At 38.7% G+C, this 23134-nt stretch overlaps 2 protein-coding genes across 2 annotated transcripts; both read right to left on the reverse strand.

Annotated features, from left to right (window-relative positions):
- Nucleotides 1-12631: 12631 nt before the first annotated feature.
- Nucleotides 12632-13843, reverse strand: LOC145983715 (uncharacterized). Its single transcript, XM_083116768.1, has one exon. The coding sequence runs from the start codon at nucleotides 13841-13843 to the stop codon at nucleotides 12632-12634; it is 1212 nt and encodes a 403-aa protein (XP_082972894.1).
- Nucleotides 13844-14943: 1100 nt separating this feature from the next.
- Nucleotides 14944-15723, reverse strand: LOC145983716 (uncharacterized). Its single transcript, XM_083116769.1, has one exon. The coding sequence runs from the start codon at nucleotides 15721-15723 to the stop codon at nucleotides 14944-14946; it is 780 nt and encodes a 259-aa protein (XP_082972895.1).
- Between the last annotated feature and the right edge of the window lie 7411 nt (nucleotides 15724-23134).

Genomic DNA, 23134 nt, shown 5'->3' on the forward strand with positions numbered 1-23134 from the left:
AGAAGAAGCAAATGGGAAGACTGACCAGGAATCTGATGGAGACGTTGAATGTAACCTGAACCATCTGCCGGCATGCATTTTGCGTTCCACTGTGATACTCCAATACACCAATGGTGACATACGAGGGGGAGAGGAGAAAACCTTGGTTGAAAATTATCTGAAACATCAGGGGAGAATGGTTCAGCATCTCCAGTGATAACACCAAAGAGAAAGAAATACTCTATATGCTGACCAAGGCAGTAATTTATTTTATTATAAAACAAACTAAACGTATCGTTTCAACCTTCTAGCAAGGTCTTCATCAGACTCTGCACCAAGTACAAAGGGGAGTAATGTTTGTGTGTATATATATATATATATATATATATATAGTCCTGTTTTTGTACCTTGGTATGTTTGTACTTGGTGCAGAGTCCGATGAAGACCTTGCTAGAAATGTTACGTTTAGTTTATGTTTTATAATAAAATAAATTACTGCCTTGTCATCATATTGAGTTTTTCATCATGGAAACAAGGCTTAATGGTGTTTTAATTGGACATTCTCCAAGGCTGAAGAGGAAAATTAACAACTGGAAGGACTTGAAGAGGAAAGAAATACGCAAAGATGAACAAGAAAGGGGAGTAATGTTTGTGTATATATATCGTCCTGTTTTTGTACCTTGTTACATTTGTGCTTGGTGCAGAGTCTGATGAAGATCTTGCTAGAAGGTTGAAACGTTACGTTTAGTTTATGTTTTATAATAAAATAAATTACTGCCTTGGTCAGCATATTGAGTTTTTCATATCATGGAAACAAGGCTTAATGGTGTTATACAAAGAGAAAGTCGTCCCAAGAATGTATGCAGCGTTGAAAGAAGGTACAGAAAGTATCCAAGGTCCCTGCACTCCAGTAGCAAAAAAATGGAAGAACTTTTGCATTTAAAATTCTAGCTCCACCATTGAAAACTTTGCCCAATGCCGAAGATCTGCTTAGGGGAACTGTAAAGTCGCCTTTTGATGCTTTTCAAGCCTTTTTAATGGAAGACTTAGTGCAACTCATAACTGAAGAAACTAATAAATATGCTGGCCAACATCTAATCCATGACTTAAATGTTCTTCCCGAGGACATATGGATGGACATTTGTTGGTATACTACTTCTATCTGGATACCACACCTTACCTTAACAGGAGGATGTTCTGGAGCAACGATCCAGATGTGAATGTCTCTATTGTAGCTGAAACTCTGCGCCGCAACAGATTTGAGGATATTTTTAGAAACTTCCACCTTGCAGACAATTCACAAAATGATGGTCTAGATCGTATGTTAAAAGTTTTGATAAACTGAACGGGAGTTTCAAACAAATTAATCTAGAAGATTGTGTTAGTATAGACGAGTCCATGATACAATACTATGGATGACATGGTGCTAAGCAATTTATACATGGCAAGCCGGTGTGTTTCAGTTTCAAGTTGACCCTTCAGTTTATGTGCTGCATGTTGAACCATACTGTGGATCATCAACTCGTCTGCCCGAAACCGGCTATGGAGGAGGAAATGTTGTACTAGGATTGGCTGATTACATGAATTTGCAGCCCGGCACAAAACTTTACTTTGATAACCTTTTCACATCTGTTGGGACTCCTTCAGGAATTGTCTTCCAGAGGAATTGAAGGCACTGGAACACTTCGAGCAAACAGGATTTCTGTTTCAATGAATCTCCTCGAGAAGACTGAGTTGAAGAAGATATTGCATGGATAAATGGGATCTTCATCCAGCGATTATCTATCTATTAGTTGTTTGGTGGCATGACAACAGCGTGGTGACTGTTCTGACGAATTGTCACCCAATTGACCCAATGAAGAAAGTAAAACATTACTCGCGGAAAGAGAGACGTCACATTGAAATTCCAATGCCAGGTCCGATTAAACATTACAATGCCAAAATGGGTGGAGTGGATCTATGCGATCAGTTTGTGGCCACTTATAGCACGAGTATGCGATCCAAAAAGTTGTGATGGCCATTCTTTGCATGGAGCATTGATGTTTGCTGTGTACAAAGTTGGCTATTGTTTAGACGTTTGAGAAATGAATGCTCCTTGTTATCTTTTAGACGTCAGTGTGCGACAATTTTGATGAAAACTTTTTCTGTCAGCAAAAAAGCACCTGGTATTCGATTAAGTTCTCTGTTCCACAGTGCTCAAGATAATGTTCGACTTGATCGGAGAGATCACCTGATAGCAAGAGGTGAATCCAAGTACTGACGTTGTCGTGTTTGTAATGAATGCACTCCATTCTTGTGCCGAAAGTGCGACTCACCAATGCATCCTGATCATTGTTTCCAGAAGTTTCATGAGCAGTAAAAACAATCATTCTCCAAAATAATTAGTAGAACTATGTATTGCAAAGTTTGTTTTTGATTTAGTTTATTTTGTTTCTATGAGGTGCACTTGGACATATGCTTCCAAGGACAATGATAAAATTTCAATATTAACTTTTCCTATTTTTATACACAATTTTAGTTTTGTGACAACATTACAATGCACTAAAATAACATGATAAGCACAGTTTATTTACTGAATATTTTTTATAAGAAATAAAATGATAAATGTACCCTGTACCTTCTAAGTCACCAAAATAAAGAAAGCAAACCAAAAAGAAGCAAAATAATGCCTAATGTGTTTTGTTCATATAACTGCCCATTGGCAACTATAGTTGCAATCAAAATAAATATATTTCAATTAACTTTCTGACAATAACGTTCCAAGTAGTCATTATTAACAACCTGAAGTGTAAAATAAACGTAAAAGAACAAAAAAATAATTACAGAGAATTACGGGCATTAATGGGTTAATACAAGTAAAAGCTTAGCATGTGGTGCCTCATGCACACAACTTTTCTCAGCTTGGATTTTGCTTCTTGCATAAACATGTTTTAAGCCTCTATGTCATGGTTATAGCTCTTCAACATCGCTAATTTATTTTGCACATGATAACTAAGAATATTAATGACATAAATATTGGATATTTATTGTATTTGATGATTCACCACATGTGAAATGTACGGAAAGCTAGCTCCGTGAAATGCTGGTATGCAGCTCAAAAAATGTAATGTATATTTTTAACAACTTAATAACATAATGCTTTACTTATGAAAAATAACGTTGAATACACTTGCAAATACAATTTGAGCCAATGAAGTTATTATGGGATGAATAGGCTACATAAAATTATTACTTTTTATGTCTAAGTTCATTTTCTAACGTTTCTTCTGAGTAACATCAGCCGGCTGATGTCACTTTTACAGGGTTGCCAAATTGAAGTTTCTGGCCTCCCTTCGATTAGAGATGGCCCTCACTGACCTCAAACTGTAAATGCTATACTTTCCAGCCTGAATAAAGCGAGGACCTAAACACTTAGAGAAATGGTTCTCAACCTTCATGAAACCATGTCCCGGTATTTAGTTCCATTTTCTTTTAAGTCAATGCCCTTAGCCCAAGAATTTTCCTTGTAAATACCCCTCCAGTATTTAAGATTTGATGGATGAATTGACATGTACCCATGAAATTAAATATTGATAAATAAATTCTGGCATAATCAAAAAGAGTAATAATATGTATTTGGATTACGTGTACGATTGTTGACACACAAATATGGATGATGAAATGGTAATGTCGTCTCCTTGTAATTAAGTGATCCCGGGTTCGATACCTAGCGGAGGCACATAGTGTTGTGGGTCCACTTTAAACTGTAGGTCGAGTCCTGATTAGTCTATTTCTGCATAAAATGGACTTAAAAAATGAAAACTCACAACTCAGATATGATATTGTCATTGTGTTATTTGTCAACCAATTTCATCAGAACCTTTTGCAGCTCAGTGTAGTTGATACAAGAGCCCAGCACTTGAGAAACAATGCACTACAGTACTTTACCACGTTGACTAAGGGCCTCCATGTGATGGGTTTCTAAAATAAAAGCAGACACGCCCTAAATGGCCAAAACATGGCATCTTTACATGATGTTGAAGGCAAATTAAAGCCGATAACTGCATCAAAAAACTTGATAAAGTGAAAGAATGTTGTGTTTAAATCTTAAAACATTGAACATATCGATACTTTATTATATCAACAAATTGGAGGTTCAAACATGTTGTAAGGCCTCTGGTTGGGCTCTCTGAAAATAGCTCACTGGGGTAACCCATTCACTGCGCATACATGAACAACAATGCTCTAGATGTAAAAGGTACTTTACACAAATGTATTCACTTCCCATCAACAAGCCATTCCACAGACTACTCCCATATTTACTCCCTGCTGGCTCACCACATGAACCTCAAAATGGTGTCATGCTTGAGACCTCCCCCCCCAACATAACTACAAAAGCATCTAGAACATTATTGACAATTGGAAACTACACAGTAGGTCACCACATGGTAAACAGACCAATTCAGGAAATGGCAAAGGTGCCGAATGTTTAACGATTTTTATCAAAGTTTCATGGAACAAAATCAAAGTATTGCAAAATTTTAGAAAATATTGTTAGAGTAATTTGAACCTTGGTGAAAGAAATTACCAAAGCATTGCAAAATTGTAGAAAATATTCTTCAGGGTGGCTACAAACAAGCAGAAATGAAATTCCCTGACTTTTCCAGGTTTTCCAGGACAAAATTTACATTTTTCCCTGACAATTACAAACTAAACTAATTCAATGTTTTTGCAAATAGAAATAATAAACTCACACAGATCCAGGTATGGATTTGTTAAGTACTAATATTATTTTCTATGAAATTGACTTAATTTCTCTATTCTCTATGATTTGAATTCAAACTGCAAAATAGTTAATTTGGAAAATTATTACAATTTACAAGCTAGGGAAGCATTACGGAATTTTGTCATATGCAGTACGTTTAAAATAAAATACTTGATTATTCTTAAAGTTACGACTAAATGAGATAATAGTGAAGAGTGATTGATTAAGAAATACAATTTGTAATTTATCAGTCTCCTTATACATTCTCGGTATTATATGTTGACATTTCCACTGAGGTTTGGAACCCTCTGCTTGCAAGAACCATGAGTGCAGACTCATTTTTCAATGCATAAAGCTACTTCTCTCTTCTCTGTAAAGAAAACAACTTAACTCTTACATATAAGTGAAACAATTGAATTGTACAAAAGAAAGTGTCATATTTCCTTACATTATCAATGGGATTTCTGATTCAGGACAGTATATCCAAGTGAAGTACTGTGAAACTGACAACATGCAGTTATACCATTAATGCTGACGAAAAGGGTATGTAGGTATTAGAAATTTAATGCAAGGAATTTATAGAATTGTATTGTATAGGTACCTGATTTAGCTAACCACACATTAAAACAGGAAAACACTAATAATAAAAGCTTCTGAAAGTTCATATACGAGGGGCATCCTGAAAAAAGCTCCAATGGTGCCTATACGCAGCACTAGTGGTCAGAGAGCGACACACACACATGCAGGCAGGAAGAAGTGGCATGTAGCTGTAATCTGGTACAGTTGCAATGCAGCCGTTTTAGGACAGTTCTAGGTTAAAGATTGCAGCACTCATACAGTCTCCCACCGACTGCGATGTAGCCTACATTGCACGCTCGGAATTTGGCACAGAGCCACCAGCAATCGTGTGAGGTGTGCAGATCAGACGTCGTGAGTAATAGTATGATCAGACGATCGTGCAGACAATTCACGGAAGGCCAATCGAATGTGCACAACCCCATACAGCTGAGTACACACGGGCCCTTTCCATCACTTCAGGTGAGAGATCTTGGACCACTCCCTGTACAGCCCTGGCCTTGAATGTACCAACTTTCATCTCTTTGTTTAACTGAGAGGTTTCTGGCAGGGCAAGGATTTGACAGCTACACTGCCGTTGAGATAGTTCCAGTCTTTGCTGTCAGACACATATACCATGGGCATACAAAATTTAGTGCCATACTACAACAAATGCCAGAACAACGGTGGTGATTATGCCGAAAATTAGGTTAGGACTCACTGTTACTAATGCAATAAATTACAACTGATATTCTTGTTTTATTTATGCCTAATCGGTAGGGACCTTGATATTTTGTTATTTTTTTTAAATTAGTGTATTTTCTTATTTTTTAATTTTTTACTATACGGTGTTATTTTCCCCAAAATTCACTTTTTCATTTTAGCGCATTTTCTGGCAAATATCTCAAATTATACATTCATGGTGTTTTTAAACTACCATTTCAAATTGTAAGTCACATGGCTTACGCCTCTTCGTGAGAGTTTGACATCTTGAAAGTTATTTTGGGAAAGTTATTTTTCATATTCCTTCTTTAATTTTAAGGTTTTTAGAAAATGGAATTTTCCCCGTGTATACAGAAGGGTGCATAATGACCATAAGTGGCGACGCACCCAAAAAATTAAAATTAATCAATCTCACGTGACAGATACTGATATATTATGGCAGCAAAAATTGGCATTATCTTTTTTTGACTTGTTAGTGTTACGTTTCCCAAAATTCGCGTTTTTGTTTTAGAACATTTATCTGTCAAATATACCGAAACATAATACTCCATTGTGCTTTTAAACTATTATTTTAAATTGTAGGCCACATGGTCTACGTATTTTCGTGACAGTTTGATATGTTGGAACAGATTTTTGAGGAAGTAAAAGTAAAGTGCTCCCCTGCACTTTTCCATGAAGGTGTATAGTAGGGGTGTAGAGTTAGGGCCCCACACTTTCTTGATCACGGCTGAAGGTAGATGTGATGTGATCAGCACCATGCTACCGGCTACCTTTATCCCTCAAAGTTTCCTCAAGGTATCAGCTTCATATGATGCTGGGTGGGTGCCGGAGCAGTTTGAATAGGTGGAAAACATCTCGGTTCTCCACCGCAGGGGATCGACCCCAGGTCTCTCGCATAGTAGTCAGACGCCCTAATGACTTGAGCTCCATTATTACTCACTCGGCAAATGCCGATGGTGCGCACTTAGCTTGGTAATTCAAAACATATCTCGTGCGACAAATACGAAGTTGTGACTCCCGTGTGACGGCAGATACGCACTCGATCTCCTCTTCGAACCCTGCCACTTTGCTCTGTGATGCAAATGGTTTTGATAGAAGTTCAAAAAATCGTGGGAAATACATGATTTAATGTGTCTGTCTGAATTATTCCATGTACGTATAACTCTATAGTTTACTCTTGAGTAAAATGTTGGAAAACTTGCATGTTCTATGTACACAAACATGGCCTAGAAAAGACAAGAATGTTCGATTTCATGGATTTTTTCGTTGTTTTAGGACATTTCTAATTACTTTCTGGCCACCCCTCGTATAAATCAGTAGATGTAAAGTGAAAATTTAGCAGGGCTGGCAGAGAAAAGTCAATTCTTGAAGAAAGTGATTTGCTTTTATGATTGAATGATTAGAGTAAATATGATATTAAAATATTTACGTATTTTATTTCATAATATTCGACATTAACCTTACTCAGTGAGAGATTAATGACCATCTCTCATGAGTTTAAACAGACAGGACAGAGAGTGGCGTTAATTTCATTGCAATACTAGTGTTGCAGTAAATTTGAGGTTGGGAGCATGCACTTGCCAATTTTTATAACGTTCACTAATGCAGATTTATGTTTCACTTTTCCGTGATATTATTCAATATATATCCCATTTGGTTGGATTCTTCTTTATATCTAAGAATAGTGCAATGTCATTGTAAACGTATGTTAACTTGTGCGAAACCAGTAATACGTCAGGATGATGAAAGAAAACCTTCGTAAGCACTGCTACATTAAATAAGGTGAAGTGAGTCAGAAGAGTAATAAAATTCCAGCAGCATACGTATTTGCAGTCTAAAGCTCTTCTTGTTTATGCATGCGATTTTTGTTGGATGTTGCAGTCCATGCAATTTCTGTCGCATGTTGTAGTGAGATACTTTGTCGGGTGACGATATTCGACAAAAATCGTATGTATCAATGGAACCTATTTGTTTCCATGTTCCTTCAGTTTGCCTAACAAAATGCCTTACTACAACGTCCGACAACTATCAGATGGCGCCACCCGCTCTTATCCCCTCCATCTGTTGACAAGTCTCCTTACTACTCCCATACGGACAAGAAAAAAAATGATATTTCAATGCATTTTCCACGTAATATTTCGAGGCTTAACTTTTAATCCCCCGATGATACCGTATGGTATCATCAGAGTAAGGTCGTACTCACTTATGATACCATATGGTATCATGGTGCTGATTACGAAATTTTGGACCTTCATACTCTTTATGTTTGGGTGGAAACTGACACAGGTCTGGAGAAAGCCTGGGAAATTCACACTGATGACCAACCTTCCCCCCCCCCTCTCCGCAACATATCCATGCCACATTTCCGAACAGAGTTTCACATTTTGCCTCATTATTCAACTTGTATGGCACCCAGGAACATGAAACATATTTCAATATATTGGAAACGTCCATTCTTTGAAGAGAATACTAAAGTTTGCGCCTTCTTCCCAAAATAGCAGGAGAAGAGAGGGGCAAACTCCAGATTTTTATGTTGTTTTTTTTCATTGAAATTTGGGGGTCGCTCCAATAAGGAAATGTCCAGGGGTTATAAAAATGGGATCTGTAAGGTCATGTGACAATACTGTGAGGGGCCTGGAGTTAAGACAGGCTTCGATTTGAACTAAGAGTGTTTCAAGTTCTTCGAAAGTGAGAGCAGAGTTCCCTATGATTCTTCTCAGGTGCTGCTTCATGGACTTCACTCCTGCTTCACAAAGTCCTGCCATATTTGGGCTATTGGGTGGTAGAAAATCCCATCTGACTCCTTCCTGAGCTGCATGGTCTTCTATAGACTTGGTGAAGTCTGTTGATTGGAATAAATTCTTCAAGTCTTGTAGTTCACAATTGGCACTGACGAAATTTCTTCCGTTGTTGTTGTACAAGTTCAAACATTTTTCTTCGCAAAACAGCAATGAATGACTTGGTGCTGAGATCTCCGACCAATTCTAGGTGTATGACCTTTGTGGCAAAGTATACAAATACTGCTACATATGCTTTCAGCCTTGATTTGCTTCTAGTGATTGACGGCTTGATAATAACACAGGCCTGCGAAATTGAAGTTATTGAAAAATACAAGAGACGTGTTCGCTGAGTTTTATGTTATTGGGTGTGCTGATTTCGAAAATGACCTCCATTTTTTTCCATCACGTCAGGATTTTTTGTACAATCGATATCGATATTTTTGCTAAAATCCTATGTAAAAAGGAATTTTCACGAACAATTTTGCATGCACTATCTGGCAACAGTGGTTTTGATCCATTTAAATCTATGTAAAATCGATGCTTGGTGATGCAAATTGATTTATTAGCAATTGATTTTATTTTGTATAGGTTTAAATGGAAGAAAACCACTGTTGCCAGATCGCATGAGACACCTCTGGTCGAGAGAAAAACACAAAGTTCCCTTGCGTTTACACTTTTAACATCCCATTATGGTGAAGTTTCTAGAAAAAAAGCACCAATGTATTATGTTCATTTGTGTTTATTAAGGTAACGTACATAAAATAGACGATTGACCACGAGGAGCAATGTATGAGTACATGAACGTTTGACACAAATTGTAAACTGAACAAACAACAAAACTAAACACAAACAAAGTTGATATTTAAGTACGTACCTTTTGCCTTTGAAACTTCTTTTTGACGTTCTTCTTTTATGTGCAATCTCAGGCCTCTCTCGTGTTAACATCCAACAGTAGTCGGCGAGCATGTTCTTGTCCCGTTGTCTTTGATATTTGCGCTCCATATCTTTAATATCTTGGTGGAACCTTTCACCCTGTTCTTCGCTGACTGCACCTAAATTTTCGGGGAAATAGTCCACATGTGAGTGAAGGAAATGTAGTTTGACACTCATGGAGCAACCCAACGCTTGAAATTTGTCCAGCATATTCATAACAAGTGCTTTATAGTCAGGATCCTTGTAATTCCCCAGAAATTTACTGACCACATCTTTGAAGGCAACCCAAGCTTCTTTCTCCGTTGTTGTCATGCTAGTCTCAAAGTCTTTATCCTTCATGAGCTTGCGGATATCTGGACCAACAAAGATTCCCTCTGTCAACTTGGTTGCAGATAAACCTGGAAACTTTTTGCACAGGTATTAGAAACAATCGCCATCTTTTGGAATAGCCTTGACAAATTGCTTCATTACACCTAATTTGATATGCAACGGGGGTAACAATACTTTTTTGGGTCAACTAAGCTGTTCCGAATCACATTCTTGGTGCCTGGTTCAAGATTTTGTCTTTTAGCCCATTCTTCCTTGACCCAATGTTGAGTCTTTGCATGGCTGTCTCACTCACAAATGAAACATGGGAACTTTGTATATCCGTCTTGTTGACCAAGAAGCATGGAGAGCAAATGGTCCAACCGTGGTCGGCATATTTTATTTTGTTGAGGACGAGAGCCAGGTTTTCATAGTGTTCTTGTAAATGTACTGAGTGTGCAACTGGTACAGATGCATACTGGCTTCCGTGATAAAGGACAGCTTTCAGGCTCCTTGTCAATAAATCTATAAACAGCCTCCATTCATCTTTATCGTAGGTGATATTAAATTTGCTCATCAATCCGGGAACATCAGAACAATAGACCAGGTTCTCCGCTTTCTCAAAGTACTGAACAAAGTCCTTTTCTCGATTCCTGTACCAATAAAAAGTGGTTCCTTTGGCCAATAAATGTTTTTCTTTCAATCTGGAGCCCAACAATTCAGCTGCCTCTTTCGAAAGGCCCAGATCTCTAATCAGATCATTAAGTTCAACCTGAGAGAAGGGCTGAGGTGAATCGCCTCCAGAGGGCTTATATTCGGTATCGGAGCCTTGACCGTCTGGATGTTCCGAGTCTGAAGACTCTGAAGAGATGACTGGTAATTCAGTTGGAGGCAAAGGCACTAGCACATAAGGTCCATCCATGAGGAACAGGGTGTATGGCCGATAGAATGTTCTCAGGATAAGAGATTAGCTTGTGATTTTTTCGGTTATACCCGCGTACATGGCAGGCACAAAAGTAACAATCATCACAGTGGTTTCTCGGCTCCCTCCATGTCATAGGAATTCCAAAGCGTAAAGCAGTCTTCTTTCCGTTGAGCCATAAGCGTAGATCATTGAGACACTGCACACACACTTTATGAGGAGCCCACGATTTGTCCTGGTCTCCGAGTTTCATGCCAAAATACGCAAGATAAAGTTTTCTTACATAGTTTGTAATGGTCAGGCAGGGAGGAAAGCTATTCCACACCGGAACAACATATTTATGGTAAATGTTCATACAAATCCACTTACAATTAAATTTTTCAAGAAAACGTGACGTGATAGACATTTTTCTTTATTTTTTTCGAACTCAGCATGACAAAATACATAAAGTTCACCTATCACTTCCCTTGTATTTTTTTCATCGCAGGCCTGTGTAATTGGTCCAGCGTAATCAACTCCAGTGTTTAGAAATGGTTTAGTGGACTGTATTCTGGATGGTGGTAATTGTCCCATGAGTTGGTTGGAAATAGATGCTCTTAATTTGAAACAAATGAGGCACTTATGCAGAATAGCTTTGACCACTTGTCTGGCTCTTGGTATCCAGTACTCCTGTCGTAATGAAGATATAAGGAGTTGCGGTCCTGCATGTAATAGCCTGTGGTGTTCTGAAAGAATTATCAATTCAGTTAAATGATGCTTCGGTGGCAATATGATTTGATGTTTGCTAGCATATGGTAACTGTGAGTATCTAAGTCTTCCTCCAACTCTGAGTACTTGCTTGTCATCGAGGAAAGGATGCAAGTCTGAAAGTTGACTATCCTTTGACACCTGACAGTTAGAAGACAATTCTGGTATTTCCTTGCCATAAACTTTGTGTTGCATGCTTCTAATGCAAGTCGGCAACGCTGATCTTAAGTCACTTGCTGACAATGATCCCGTGTGTTTCTCTTGTTTGTTCCTCACATTGTGTAGAAATCTCAAACAATATGCAATCACTCTTTGAAGTTTCAATAACAACGAAAATCTGCTGATAAATTCTATTGTTGGTGCATTTGTGACTAGACTTACTGTAGTTGTTCTTTGTTCTTCCAAGTTCGTCGAGTTCGAAGTCATCATCCCTTGACGATGTTGGACTCGAAGGCCATGCTGTTGTTGGAAGTGATAGCCAATCAGGGCCATGAAACCACATTTGAGAAGTGTGTAGTATGTCTACAATTGTCCCTCTGCTGATTAAATCTGCGGGGTTTTATGCTGACACTACATGTTTCCAGTACTGAGGCTTAGTACATTCTTGAATTTGTGAAAGTCTATTCGCTACAAAGGGTTTCCATCGTCTTGCAGGTGATGCAAGCCACGCCAGTACGATATTCGAATCGGTCCATAGATTGATTCTGCTGACTTCCAATTGTAGTAGTTGTAACACCTTGTGTGTTCGTTTCGCCAGCAACAAAGCAGCGCACAATTCAAGACAAGGAAGAGTGATCCTTCTTATAGGTGAAACACGCGAACGTGAACAAAGTAAATGTAAAGTGGTTTCACCATTTTCATTTCTTGATCTAAAATACAAACAACAGCCATATGCAACTTGCGATGCATCTGAAAATCCGTGGAGTTGAATGTCAACCACAACTAGCACAAATCTGTTAACTTGTATCTGATTAATGTTTGGTAACTGTTGAAACAAACGTTTCCAATCCATGTTGAGTTATCTGGTAACTTATCGTCCCATTCCATGTTATGGAACCATAATTGTTGTAGAAATATCTTGTAAGAAATTACTATTGGACTCACTAATCCCAAAGGATCAAAGATGGATGCGACAATAGAAGCTACTTGTCGCTTAGTGATGATGTCTTCATAACATGACACTATTTCCTTGTTATTTTCTTGCAATTTATCTGTGGCTGGTTCCCACGTGAGGCCTAAAGCTGTAACGCTTGCTCCCTTGTCAAACTGAAATGGTAGTTGCATTTCTCTACGAGTAGCTGGTACTGCTTCAAGAAGTTCTGGATGATTAGAACACCATTTCTTCAAAGTGAATCCTGCTGAATTCAGTAAATCGATTAGTTCTCCTTGCAATTGTCTAGCTTCTTCAATACTGTTGGCTCCAGTGAGGAGGTCATCAACGTAAACATCTCGTTGTAAAACTTTGGATGCATTCGGAAACTTGGTTGCTTCCTCTTCAGCTAACTGCTGCAATATTTTGGTCGCCAAAAATGGTGATGATGCCAAACCAAATGTGACTCTTGTGAGCTCGAACATTTGTACTGGCATTTCTGTAGATTTTCTCCAAAGTATGCGTTGAAACTTAGTGTAATCTGGATGAATCAGAATTTGTCTGAACATCTTCTCGGCGTATGCCGTAAATACAACCTTGTGGGTTCTGAAGCGAAGAGCTATAGACTGGAGATCATCATGTGTGGTTGGACCAACCATCAGTATATCGTTTAATGAGACTCCATTTGTTGTTTTTGATGATGCATCAAAAACAATTCTGGTCTTCGTGCTGCTGCTGCTAGGTTTGAATACTGGATGATGTGGTAAATAGTATGACAAGTCATCAGCTTCATTTAGATCTGGTTGTACTGGCTTCATGTGTCCCAACATTTCATACTCCTCGAGTATTCTGCCATACTCCTCTTTCAACTCTGGTTGTTGTTGAAACCTCTTCTCTAACTGATGTAATCTGAATAATGCCTGGTGGTATGAATGTCCTAGCTCTGTATGATCTGATCGAAATGGGAGACGAACAATGAAACGCCCTGTTTCGTCTCTGGTGGTGTGTTGATTGAAGTGGTTTTCACAAGCTACTTCTTCAGTTGTTTTTGGTTTTGAGTACATTTTCTCGAACTCGAAAAAATGCTGTAATTGAGAATCCAAATTGTCTTCCATGCGTACAAAACATGCTACTGTGGGTGTACTAGGTTGTACAGGCTGTTCCATCTGACCAGCCAAAATCCAACCTAATTCAGTATTTTGGATAGTTTTCTTCTCTCGTTTGTCTTTCAGGGAGAAGTAAGTGCAAGTAAAGTTCCGATCCAATTAGTAGATCTATCCCTTCTGGTTTGTAGAAATCTGGATCTGCTAACTCAATGTCGGTTGGTAGGTTCCAATGTTCATGATGAATAACTTGAGAAGGTACGTTCCCTGTGATGCGTGGGAGTATCAGACAGGTAAGTGAAGTCTGGAAGTCTGACACTCTTGAGCGCAGCTGAATGTCTACACTGTGCTTGGCTTCCGATGAAACATTCCTCTGATTGGAATATAATTTTTCTGTTTTCGTAACTGTAGTCTCTGAACAAGATCTTCCTTGATGAAATTTGATTGAGACCCACTGTCCAGGAGAGCTCTACATGTATGTGGCTGTCCTCTAGAATCGATGACTTCTAATAAAGCTGTTGATAGCAGAATGTGCGATCTTGGTTTACTCTTAAATGTGCAGTATCAAGATTGTTCCTCCTTTGTTCCTCGTGTCTGGTGAGTAATTCCTTGGTTGGTCTTGCTTTAGAGGACCTCCTCGTTTAGCACCTTCGTCTGGATGCAACTGTGAATTGTGTTTCAATCCACAGCGTCTACAATTCCCTGAAGTACAGTTCCTAAAATTATGATTCGATCTGAAACAATTATAACAAAGTTTGTTGTTGCGCACACACTCTTGTTTCTGCTTCAGACTTGTGCCTGCAAAGACTTGCATGAATATAAGGAATGTGCTAATTTACAGAAATAGCATTGTGTATTTGTAGTGGTCAGGTAAGAATTTGACTGACAGATGTGTTTCTGTTTAGGGCTAACCTTGTGTTCATTGACATTTTTGTTTACGTGAACAGATTTCATTGATTCCAAAGCTTGACATTTTTTTTCTAGAAAGGTGAACAGTTCCTTTAGTGTAGGGAATGACTGATCGGTATGGCTTAATTCCCATTCCCTTCTTGTGTGAGAATCTAGTTGAGCCAAAATAAATGATGTATCAAAATAACATCATCTAACGGTGTATGTAATTCAAGAGCTCGAAGAGCATTTAAGTTACTGGTGACGTCATTGATGAACTGACGTAATTCTGTAGCATTTTCCTTGTTAATTGCGTTCACATGCAAGATGTTATTGACATGACTTGCTGCTATCAGTCGTTTATTCTCATACCTATCTTTCAACAATTGCCATGCAATATCATAATTTGAATCAGTCATGGGCAAAGTATCTATAAGTGTTCTTGCTTCAGATTCTAATGATGAACGTAAGTAGGGGAATTTCTGTATTTTGGGAATATTGTCATTTGTGTGAACCATAGCCTGAAATGCATGTGAATATGCTAACCAATCCTGATAATTACCGTGAAACGTGGGTAAAGATACCGTGGGTAATTTGATGTGCTTGGTGCCTAAGGATGAAGCATTGTTTACAACATCCGATCCATCTGTAGGTGCAGCTTGTGCTTGTTTATGTTTCTCTATAATGGATTCCATTTTACCCCGTACATTGTAGTAAACTTCTTCAAAATCTCCCCTGTGTGGTTTGTGATTCTCGTTTATATCTTCTACTTCTGAACGTGTTTGAACTTCATCATATTTTTCCCACAAAGGTGTTAAATTCTGTAAACGGACCCTTACTTCTTGAACTTCCCCCGTATCTTCAAAGGCATTGACAAATGCTTGTGTTCGTGTTAACTGGTCCCTAAATTCAGCTCTCTTGCATATCAACACTCTTCTCTCTTCTTCATCCATCACGAAGGAAAGAGGGCAAGATGTGTAGGAAATAGTACGTGAGGAAAGAGTAAACAAAATATGGTGCGAGCCTAGCTAACACGTCGTATCTCACAGAGATTGTTCACTTGGTAAACTAATCCTGCCCGGAGATGACCATAAAATGATGTGTTTCTTATTTAAACACTGGACAGATTATATACACTATTTAATGTACACTGACACTGGACTACATTGGAATGGAGTCGACCACCATGTAGCAATGTCTCTCGCTATTCTCTCATTCAGTGCGGGTATTTCCCGATATGTACCATGCTCTGCACAGTCTTCGAAGTAGAGTCTGCACTGTCCTGCCACCTAGTGGCGACAAGTATAATGAATACTTAAAATATACAAATTTTCACACATTGATAACACAAATAATAATACATACACTAATCTATCCCCAACAGTAGATAATACGTCAGTCCGAAATTTTGCAGTAAAACTTTTAAAATTATATTTCATTGTTTAGGAGAGGAGTGATGGTAAATTCGCGAACATACATTCTGCCATAAATGTAAACCTTTTGAGTTGCAATTTTTAGAGTTACAAGATAAGTTAAAAGATTGGTGTCATATTGCATTTGAGAAAAATTTGTCACCATGTTTAAAGATGGTGGACAACAGACTTATTTAACATGCCTTGCAAGAGCTTTAAGTTATGCAAATATTTGAGGTTAGCTTTTCGTAGATTAAGAAAACCAAGTCTCAGCTACGTTAGGACATTACTTGAGCTTGAAGTTTTTAATAAAAAAAAAACAATATAGTGTGGGGTTTTGGATGGGTTACCAATTTTCAGACCACAATATCAAGCAATTTTAGAGTTTTTAAGCCAAATTCATGTCGCAAATTGATACACCCAGGGAATTATTTTATTTTGCATTTTCATTTGTTGAAAGTATTTCAAGATGGTGGATGAAAAATTGATTTTTCATATTCTGAGGTAGCTCCAAATTCTTATGCCACTTTCAAATATCTGCCTAAACTACATTTTTGGACATTAAGAAAAGAGAAATATTTTAGGGCATTTCAAAAGCTATTGCTTGACAAATAATTATTTTAACAATATAGTGCATATGTATGTTGGGATCCAAATAGAGGCCACAAATATTTTGTCCATGGGAACTGTTAGTTTCATAGCAGCCAGATATTTTGGAGGATGGATACGGTAATCCATTTGGATGAAATCAGTCAAGACAATTAAATATTTCAACCAAAATTTTGGCATGGTTAATACACGGAGGAGATATTTAAACTTGAAACATCCACAAAAATAATGGGAAAACTGTATTGAAGCAGTTTTAAAAAGTGTGTGTGCTGCTACCATATGTTGTACAGTACGTCTAGGTAAAGTTCCCCTTGCATATCCTGGGTGGCTACTCACCTCAGACCTTATATCACCCTCCCCAAGATTCGAACCTGGGTCTTTTGCATGGCAGTCAGCCAGTCTGTCTACTTTTTTTTACGTAATAAAAGTAATACCGCTACACAGTAGTATCCCCTTTTTCTATCTATTTTCTCAATTATTTTGTATTTTCTCTGTATTACCATTAGGACAAACACAAATATGCACGTCTGAATCAGGATTCGAACGCAGGACCCTGGCATGGCAGTGTGCTGTGCTAACCACTCTGCCACGGAGGGTGATTAACCTTTTGGGTCGCAAGCATCTCAGTCGAAATATCCAAATGTAACCCTCGCGGTCCCAAGCGTCTCGATCGAGATGTTGTGTCCAGGTCGTAGTTTTTACGTTATAACTTTTCTATTTTTGGCTAGAATTTCGATTTTTTATATTGTTCCTAACACATGTATTTAACAGAAATGTTTCTTGCACTTTTTTTCTTCATGAAAATGGAGGGGAAAAGGCGGGAAAAGGGACTTCTCTTTTGCATCGGGAAATTTTTTGCCGACAAAGGAAGACCGGTATTGTTGTTCTAAAGCAATGCTCTTCACTCCTGCCTGGTAACTGCATTCGAAGGAAGCTTGTTTATCAGTATCCGATGTCAAAATGAAAGTTTTCCGTGCGGGCGCAAGCAGAGGGTGAGGGTGAGGGGAGGGGGAAGACTGGTTGTTGAATCTGTGTTGTGAGAATGGAATTTCGAGGTGCGCTGAAGGAAACCTTTGTTTTTGAGCACAAGTGTTCCACAACTTGCAACACAGGTTACCGTGCATTGTCTAAAAATATAATTTTAAGCAGCTGCAAGAATCGGCACTCATTTTTCACTGTGTTCTAGCTTCTCGTCCGTGAAATTTGTGCGTAGGGTGTGTCGTTTTGTGCCCAAGTGCGAGGATATTTTTTGAGTGAAGTGACAAACTTCCAGGGAACTATTTTTGTCATCTACATGTTTTTCTTGTGGTGTGAAAAGTGTGCTAGTGTTGTTTGTGCTACTGTGTTCCCAAAAGGCTTATAGTTGACCATGGCTGCCCCCGGTGATCTCCGTTCTGATGAAATCCGAGATGAGCTGGAGAATATGGATACAGACTCCGAATAGGATGAAGAAGAGCTTGACATTCCCTCTGATCAGAATCTGATTCTGATGATATGTCATCAAAGACATATCCTCCCCTCCTCCTGCTCCTTCCAACTGGCAACCCCCTTTCCGAACTGGTAGAACTGCTCCCAACCCCCAACCTTTCCTAGGACAGACTGGACTGAAGGTTCGACACATTGACGATGCATCCTCTTCCTTGGACTTTTTTCCTTGACTTTCTCCGAAGAAATCTTCCAGCATCTGGTGACTGAGACCAACAGGTACTACCACCAACATATCACAAAGTACCCAATGACAAAGCCCGAACGTGATGTGACCATTGACGAAATGAAGACTTTCGTTGGTTTGACAATACTGATGGGATATGACTGCAGATTACGTTGGCGAGACTACTGGTCCAGAAAACCCCACCTTTACATACAGTTTTACAGACAATAGATTTCATGTAACCGCTTTTATCACTTACTCAGATTCCTACACTTTGAGGACAACACGAAGAACCCCTCCCCCCAAGATCCCGATTATGACAGGCTGTGGAAGATGAGGTTTGTCTTTGACAATATCAATAAGCTTAGCTCTAATTGCTACTATCCTACAGAGCATTTAGCAGTTGATGAAGCTATGGTCTTGTACAAAGGGAAAGTCATCTTCAAACAGTATATTCCAAAGAAACACAAGAGGTTTGGGATCAAAATCTACAAACTCTGTGATTCTTTGGGATACACCTATGACATGACCGTATATCTGGGCAAGGACAAGAACAGAGCGACTGCCACGACATCAGCAATGCATGGTTTAGTAGTAGTGTTGACGGAGAAGGTGAAGGGAGTTATTCATTAATTATTTATGGACAACTACTCCTCTTCTCCAGAGCTATTTGATGATCTCGCATCAAGAAGTATCTATTGCTGCGGGACTGTCAATCCCCGACGAAAAGGCCTCCCATGCAACTTTTCAAAGACTGACTTGAAGCTGAAGAGAGGTGACCTACATGTTCGGGTGAAGAATGACTTGACTGTGATATGTTGGAAAGACAAGAGAGAAGTGTACCTGTTGTCGAACATCTATCAGTCACCAGCTGAGGGAAATTTCTTGGATGACCATGGCAACATTCTCAAGCCGGCTATTGTGAATACAATAGCCACATGGGTTACGTTGACAAGGCCGACTGCATGACTAATTCCTACGGTGTCCAACAAAAGACCATGAAGTGGACTGTCAAGCTCTTCTTCCACCTACTCGACCAATGTATCCTCAAAGCCTACCTGCTCTTCAAGACATTTCATCAGAACGTGAGGCACTGTGAGTTCCGTGAGAAGTTGGCTATAAGTCTTTTGGTGACAAGTGGCAGGTGAGGCACTCAAACCCCAGCTCCCCAAGGTGCAGCACAACTTGGTCCATCGTCAAGTTCATCTCCATCCACCAACACGCACTACGAGGTTAGTGGCTTCCGTCACTTCCCCAACATAACACGGGAACAACGGAGATGTGTACTGTGCAGGCCATGAACTTCATGGCGAAGTAGATGCCGCTGTGTTACCTGCAAGGTGCCCCTGTGTCTGGAGCCATGTTTTATGGAGTACCACCAGAAGTAAGGCATCATGGCTCCAGACCAAGCCTGGGAGCTGGAGCAGCAAAGGTAAATACAAAGAAACCTTCTTATTTGCACTATTCTTCCTATATTTTTTAAAAATTATTTTGGGGATTTCCTCCCTTCCCCCTCCATATATACACCGAATATGCATAAATTTTGCATTTTGACATCCTTTTTTTCGGGGGTGGGGAAACCCCATTTTTTAAAAAAATATTTTTCAGGGGATTTCCCCCTCCACATGTATGCCGAATGTGCATAAATTATATATTGTCTGAATCTGTGATTCATTCTGCATACAACAGGATATCATTCATATCTCTAGGGCATTTAGTTTCTGAGCTATAGTCATTTCAATGTAACTCTGCATTTCGCTCAATTCCGAAGCTTGAGACAGTGGCGTACAAGCATTTCGTTTCAGGGATACAACTTGCGTTACATTGGTCATATGACAATGATGCAAATATTTTTCTGTTTCTTACATGCCAGCGATAATTTCTATGTGCATTTTGAACTTTTCATATCCTTTTTTGGGAGGGGGCAGGGGGGAGAAACCCCATTTTTTAAAAAAAAAAAATTAAGGGGATTTCCCCCCTTTCCCCTCCATATATATGCCGAATATGCATACATTATATATAGTCTGAATCTGTGATTCATTCTGCGTACAACGGTATATTTTTCATGTCTATGGGGCATTTAGTTTCTGAGCTATAGTCATTTCAATGTAACTCTGCATTTCGCTCAATTCCGAAGCTTGAGACAGTGGCGTACAAGCCTTTCGTTTCAGGGGCACAACTCGCGTTACATTGGTCATATGACAATGATGCAAATATTTTTCTCTTACATGCCAGCGATAATTTCTATGTGCATTTTGAACTTTTCATATCCTTTTTTTCAGGGGATTTCCCCCCTCCATATGTACGCCGAATGTGCATAAATTATAACTTATATATCGCATGAATCTGTGATTCATTCTGCGTACAATGGTATATCGTTCATATCTCCAGGACAAATAGTCTCTGTGCTAAAGTCACCGCTGCATCTACACTCATTTAATTGAAACTCTGGATTTTGCTCAAAATTGGCTCAGGACCCAGGGGGTTACATGTGAAAATGGCCTTGGGACTCAAAAGGTTAAACCACCACAGCTATCAAGTATTAGTATAGTATTGCAATGCGCAGCCCTGGGAACTGATCACAGATCTATTATCTGTTACGCCATCCAGCAAGAGTAGAATCAAACTGTTAGTCAAATATTTCAGAACATAGTATTTTAGATAATTTACACCATGTAACAAAAATTTGTTTAAGTGATTTTTTTTCTGTTTCAGATGCAGTTTACTACAAAACACTAGAAAAACACAATTTTACATGTGGGAAATTATTTTTAATGAAATGACAACGATTTTCTGATTTTTTAGTAAATGCATGTATTTGGGACAATGAGAGCTGGTTAACATTGATAAACAAGTTTGAACACATGTCAAAATGGAGTGAAGAAATATAAAGAAAGGGCTACAGTACATGAAGACCTGTACATTCCATGTAAAGATAATAAGGTCTCTAAAAATGTGTTGTTTTCCTACTTTTCCTATTGAGATGTCCATCAGCTTCTCTGATCAGTCCCCAGATGTAATCTCCTAGCATCTGCTCATTATACTGTCCCTGGTACCTTCTTTCAAACAATTGTAAGTCCTGATAAAACCCTGTTCCTCTGAGTATGCACCCATATGGGATTTGAAGACATCTAGATGTGAGTGGAGTACATGCACCTTTAGAGACATTCTGCATCCCATTGCTTTGTAGTTATTCAGAAGACCCTGTACTACATCTCTGTAATTTTCCACCCTGTGATTACCCAGGAAACTATTCACTATGTCAGTGTTCCACAACCGGTGTGCCGTCACAACGTGAAAGGTGTGACGCGAACTTTTACTTACCAGGAATAAAATTATATAATGAATCCATTATAATAATTGTCGATTTTAAGTAAGAATGTGCTTGTTTATTCTTGCTGATAACTTATATTTTCATAGAAATTAAATGTAATTTATTTACTCAATATTGTTATAGTTTGCTCATTTTATATGTATTCTCGCCTGTAATATTGGGCCGGTTTGATGGGTTACAGACGGCACGCTTTGTGTAAGACTTTTAGCAAGCCTTTTAGTGCCCACACCAATCATACAATAGAGCTATTCAAGTGAGTTCTTTGTTTGTAACACTGCATCTTTTGTGTACGGCTGTGCCTGTTTGTCGGCACTTCTTAAACTTTATTGCTCTTTTCCTTCGCCGAAGGACCCACACATTGTCAGACAACAATTACAGTATTTCAGTTCAGTTCTATCACAGCTGTGCTCTGCAGTAGTGCGAATATTGGATTGCTACACCAGTCTTACTATTTTCTTTTTTCGATATGGATAAGTTCCTTGTATGGAGTGGTTCATCCTCGAGTGCAAGTAGTGAAACCATCGAGTCCGAAAAAAAGAAACAGAAAGTAGTTCACCGGCAATATAATGATAACTATTTATCTTACGGTTTTTTTTGGTGTGGTGACAAAACATGCCCAATCCCTGAGTGTGTTGGGTGTGGTGAAAAATTCAGTAATGCTGCTATGGTTCCCAGTAAATTAAAACGAAGTTTGTCAACATCTCTGTTAAGTAAAGATGTGAATTATTTTCGTCGGTTGTTGGAACAAAATAAAAAACAAGTGATGCTCATGACTACGTTGGTACATGTTTCGCAAAAAGTACAGGAACTTAAGTTAAGTAAAGATGTGAATTATTTTCGTCGGTTGTTGGAACAAAATAAAAAACAAGTGATGCTCATGACTACGTTGGTACATGTTTCGCAAAAAGTACAGGAAGCTATAAGGTAGCCAAACTTATCGTAAAGGCCGAAAAACCACACACAATAACAGAAACGTTGTTAATGCCCACGTATAAAGAAATGGTAAAAATAGTCCTGGGTTCAGAAGCTGCTACTGAAATTTCAAAAATTCCTCTCTCTGCTGACACAACCAGCCTCCAAGTTAGTGACATGTTCAGTGACATCGAAGACGACATGAAGGAGAAAATAAAGAGCAGTCGAAAGTTCTCACTTCAGATTGACGAGTCCACCGATATTGGCGGTCACGTACAACTTCTTTCCTACATAAGGTATGTTGATGGGGATGTAATTGCAAGTAATTTCTTTTTTTTGCAAAGAACTACCCGAACGAGCAACCAGTGAAGAAATATTTTGTACGACTAATGAATATGTGGTCCGTAATGAATTAACATGGGAGGACTGTGTTAGTGTTTCAGGGT

This window comes from Lepisma saccharinum, chromosome 2 (genome assembly GCF_977018435.1).
Source record: "Lepisma saccharinum chromosome 2, izLepSacc3.1, whole genome shotgun sequence".
NCBI lineage: Eukaryota > Metazoa > Arthropoda > Insecta > Zygentoma > Lepismatidae > Lepisma > Lepisma saccharinum.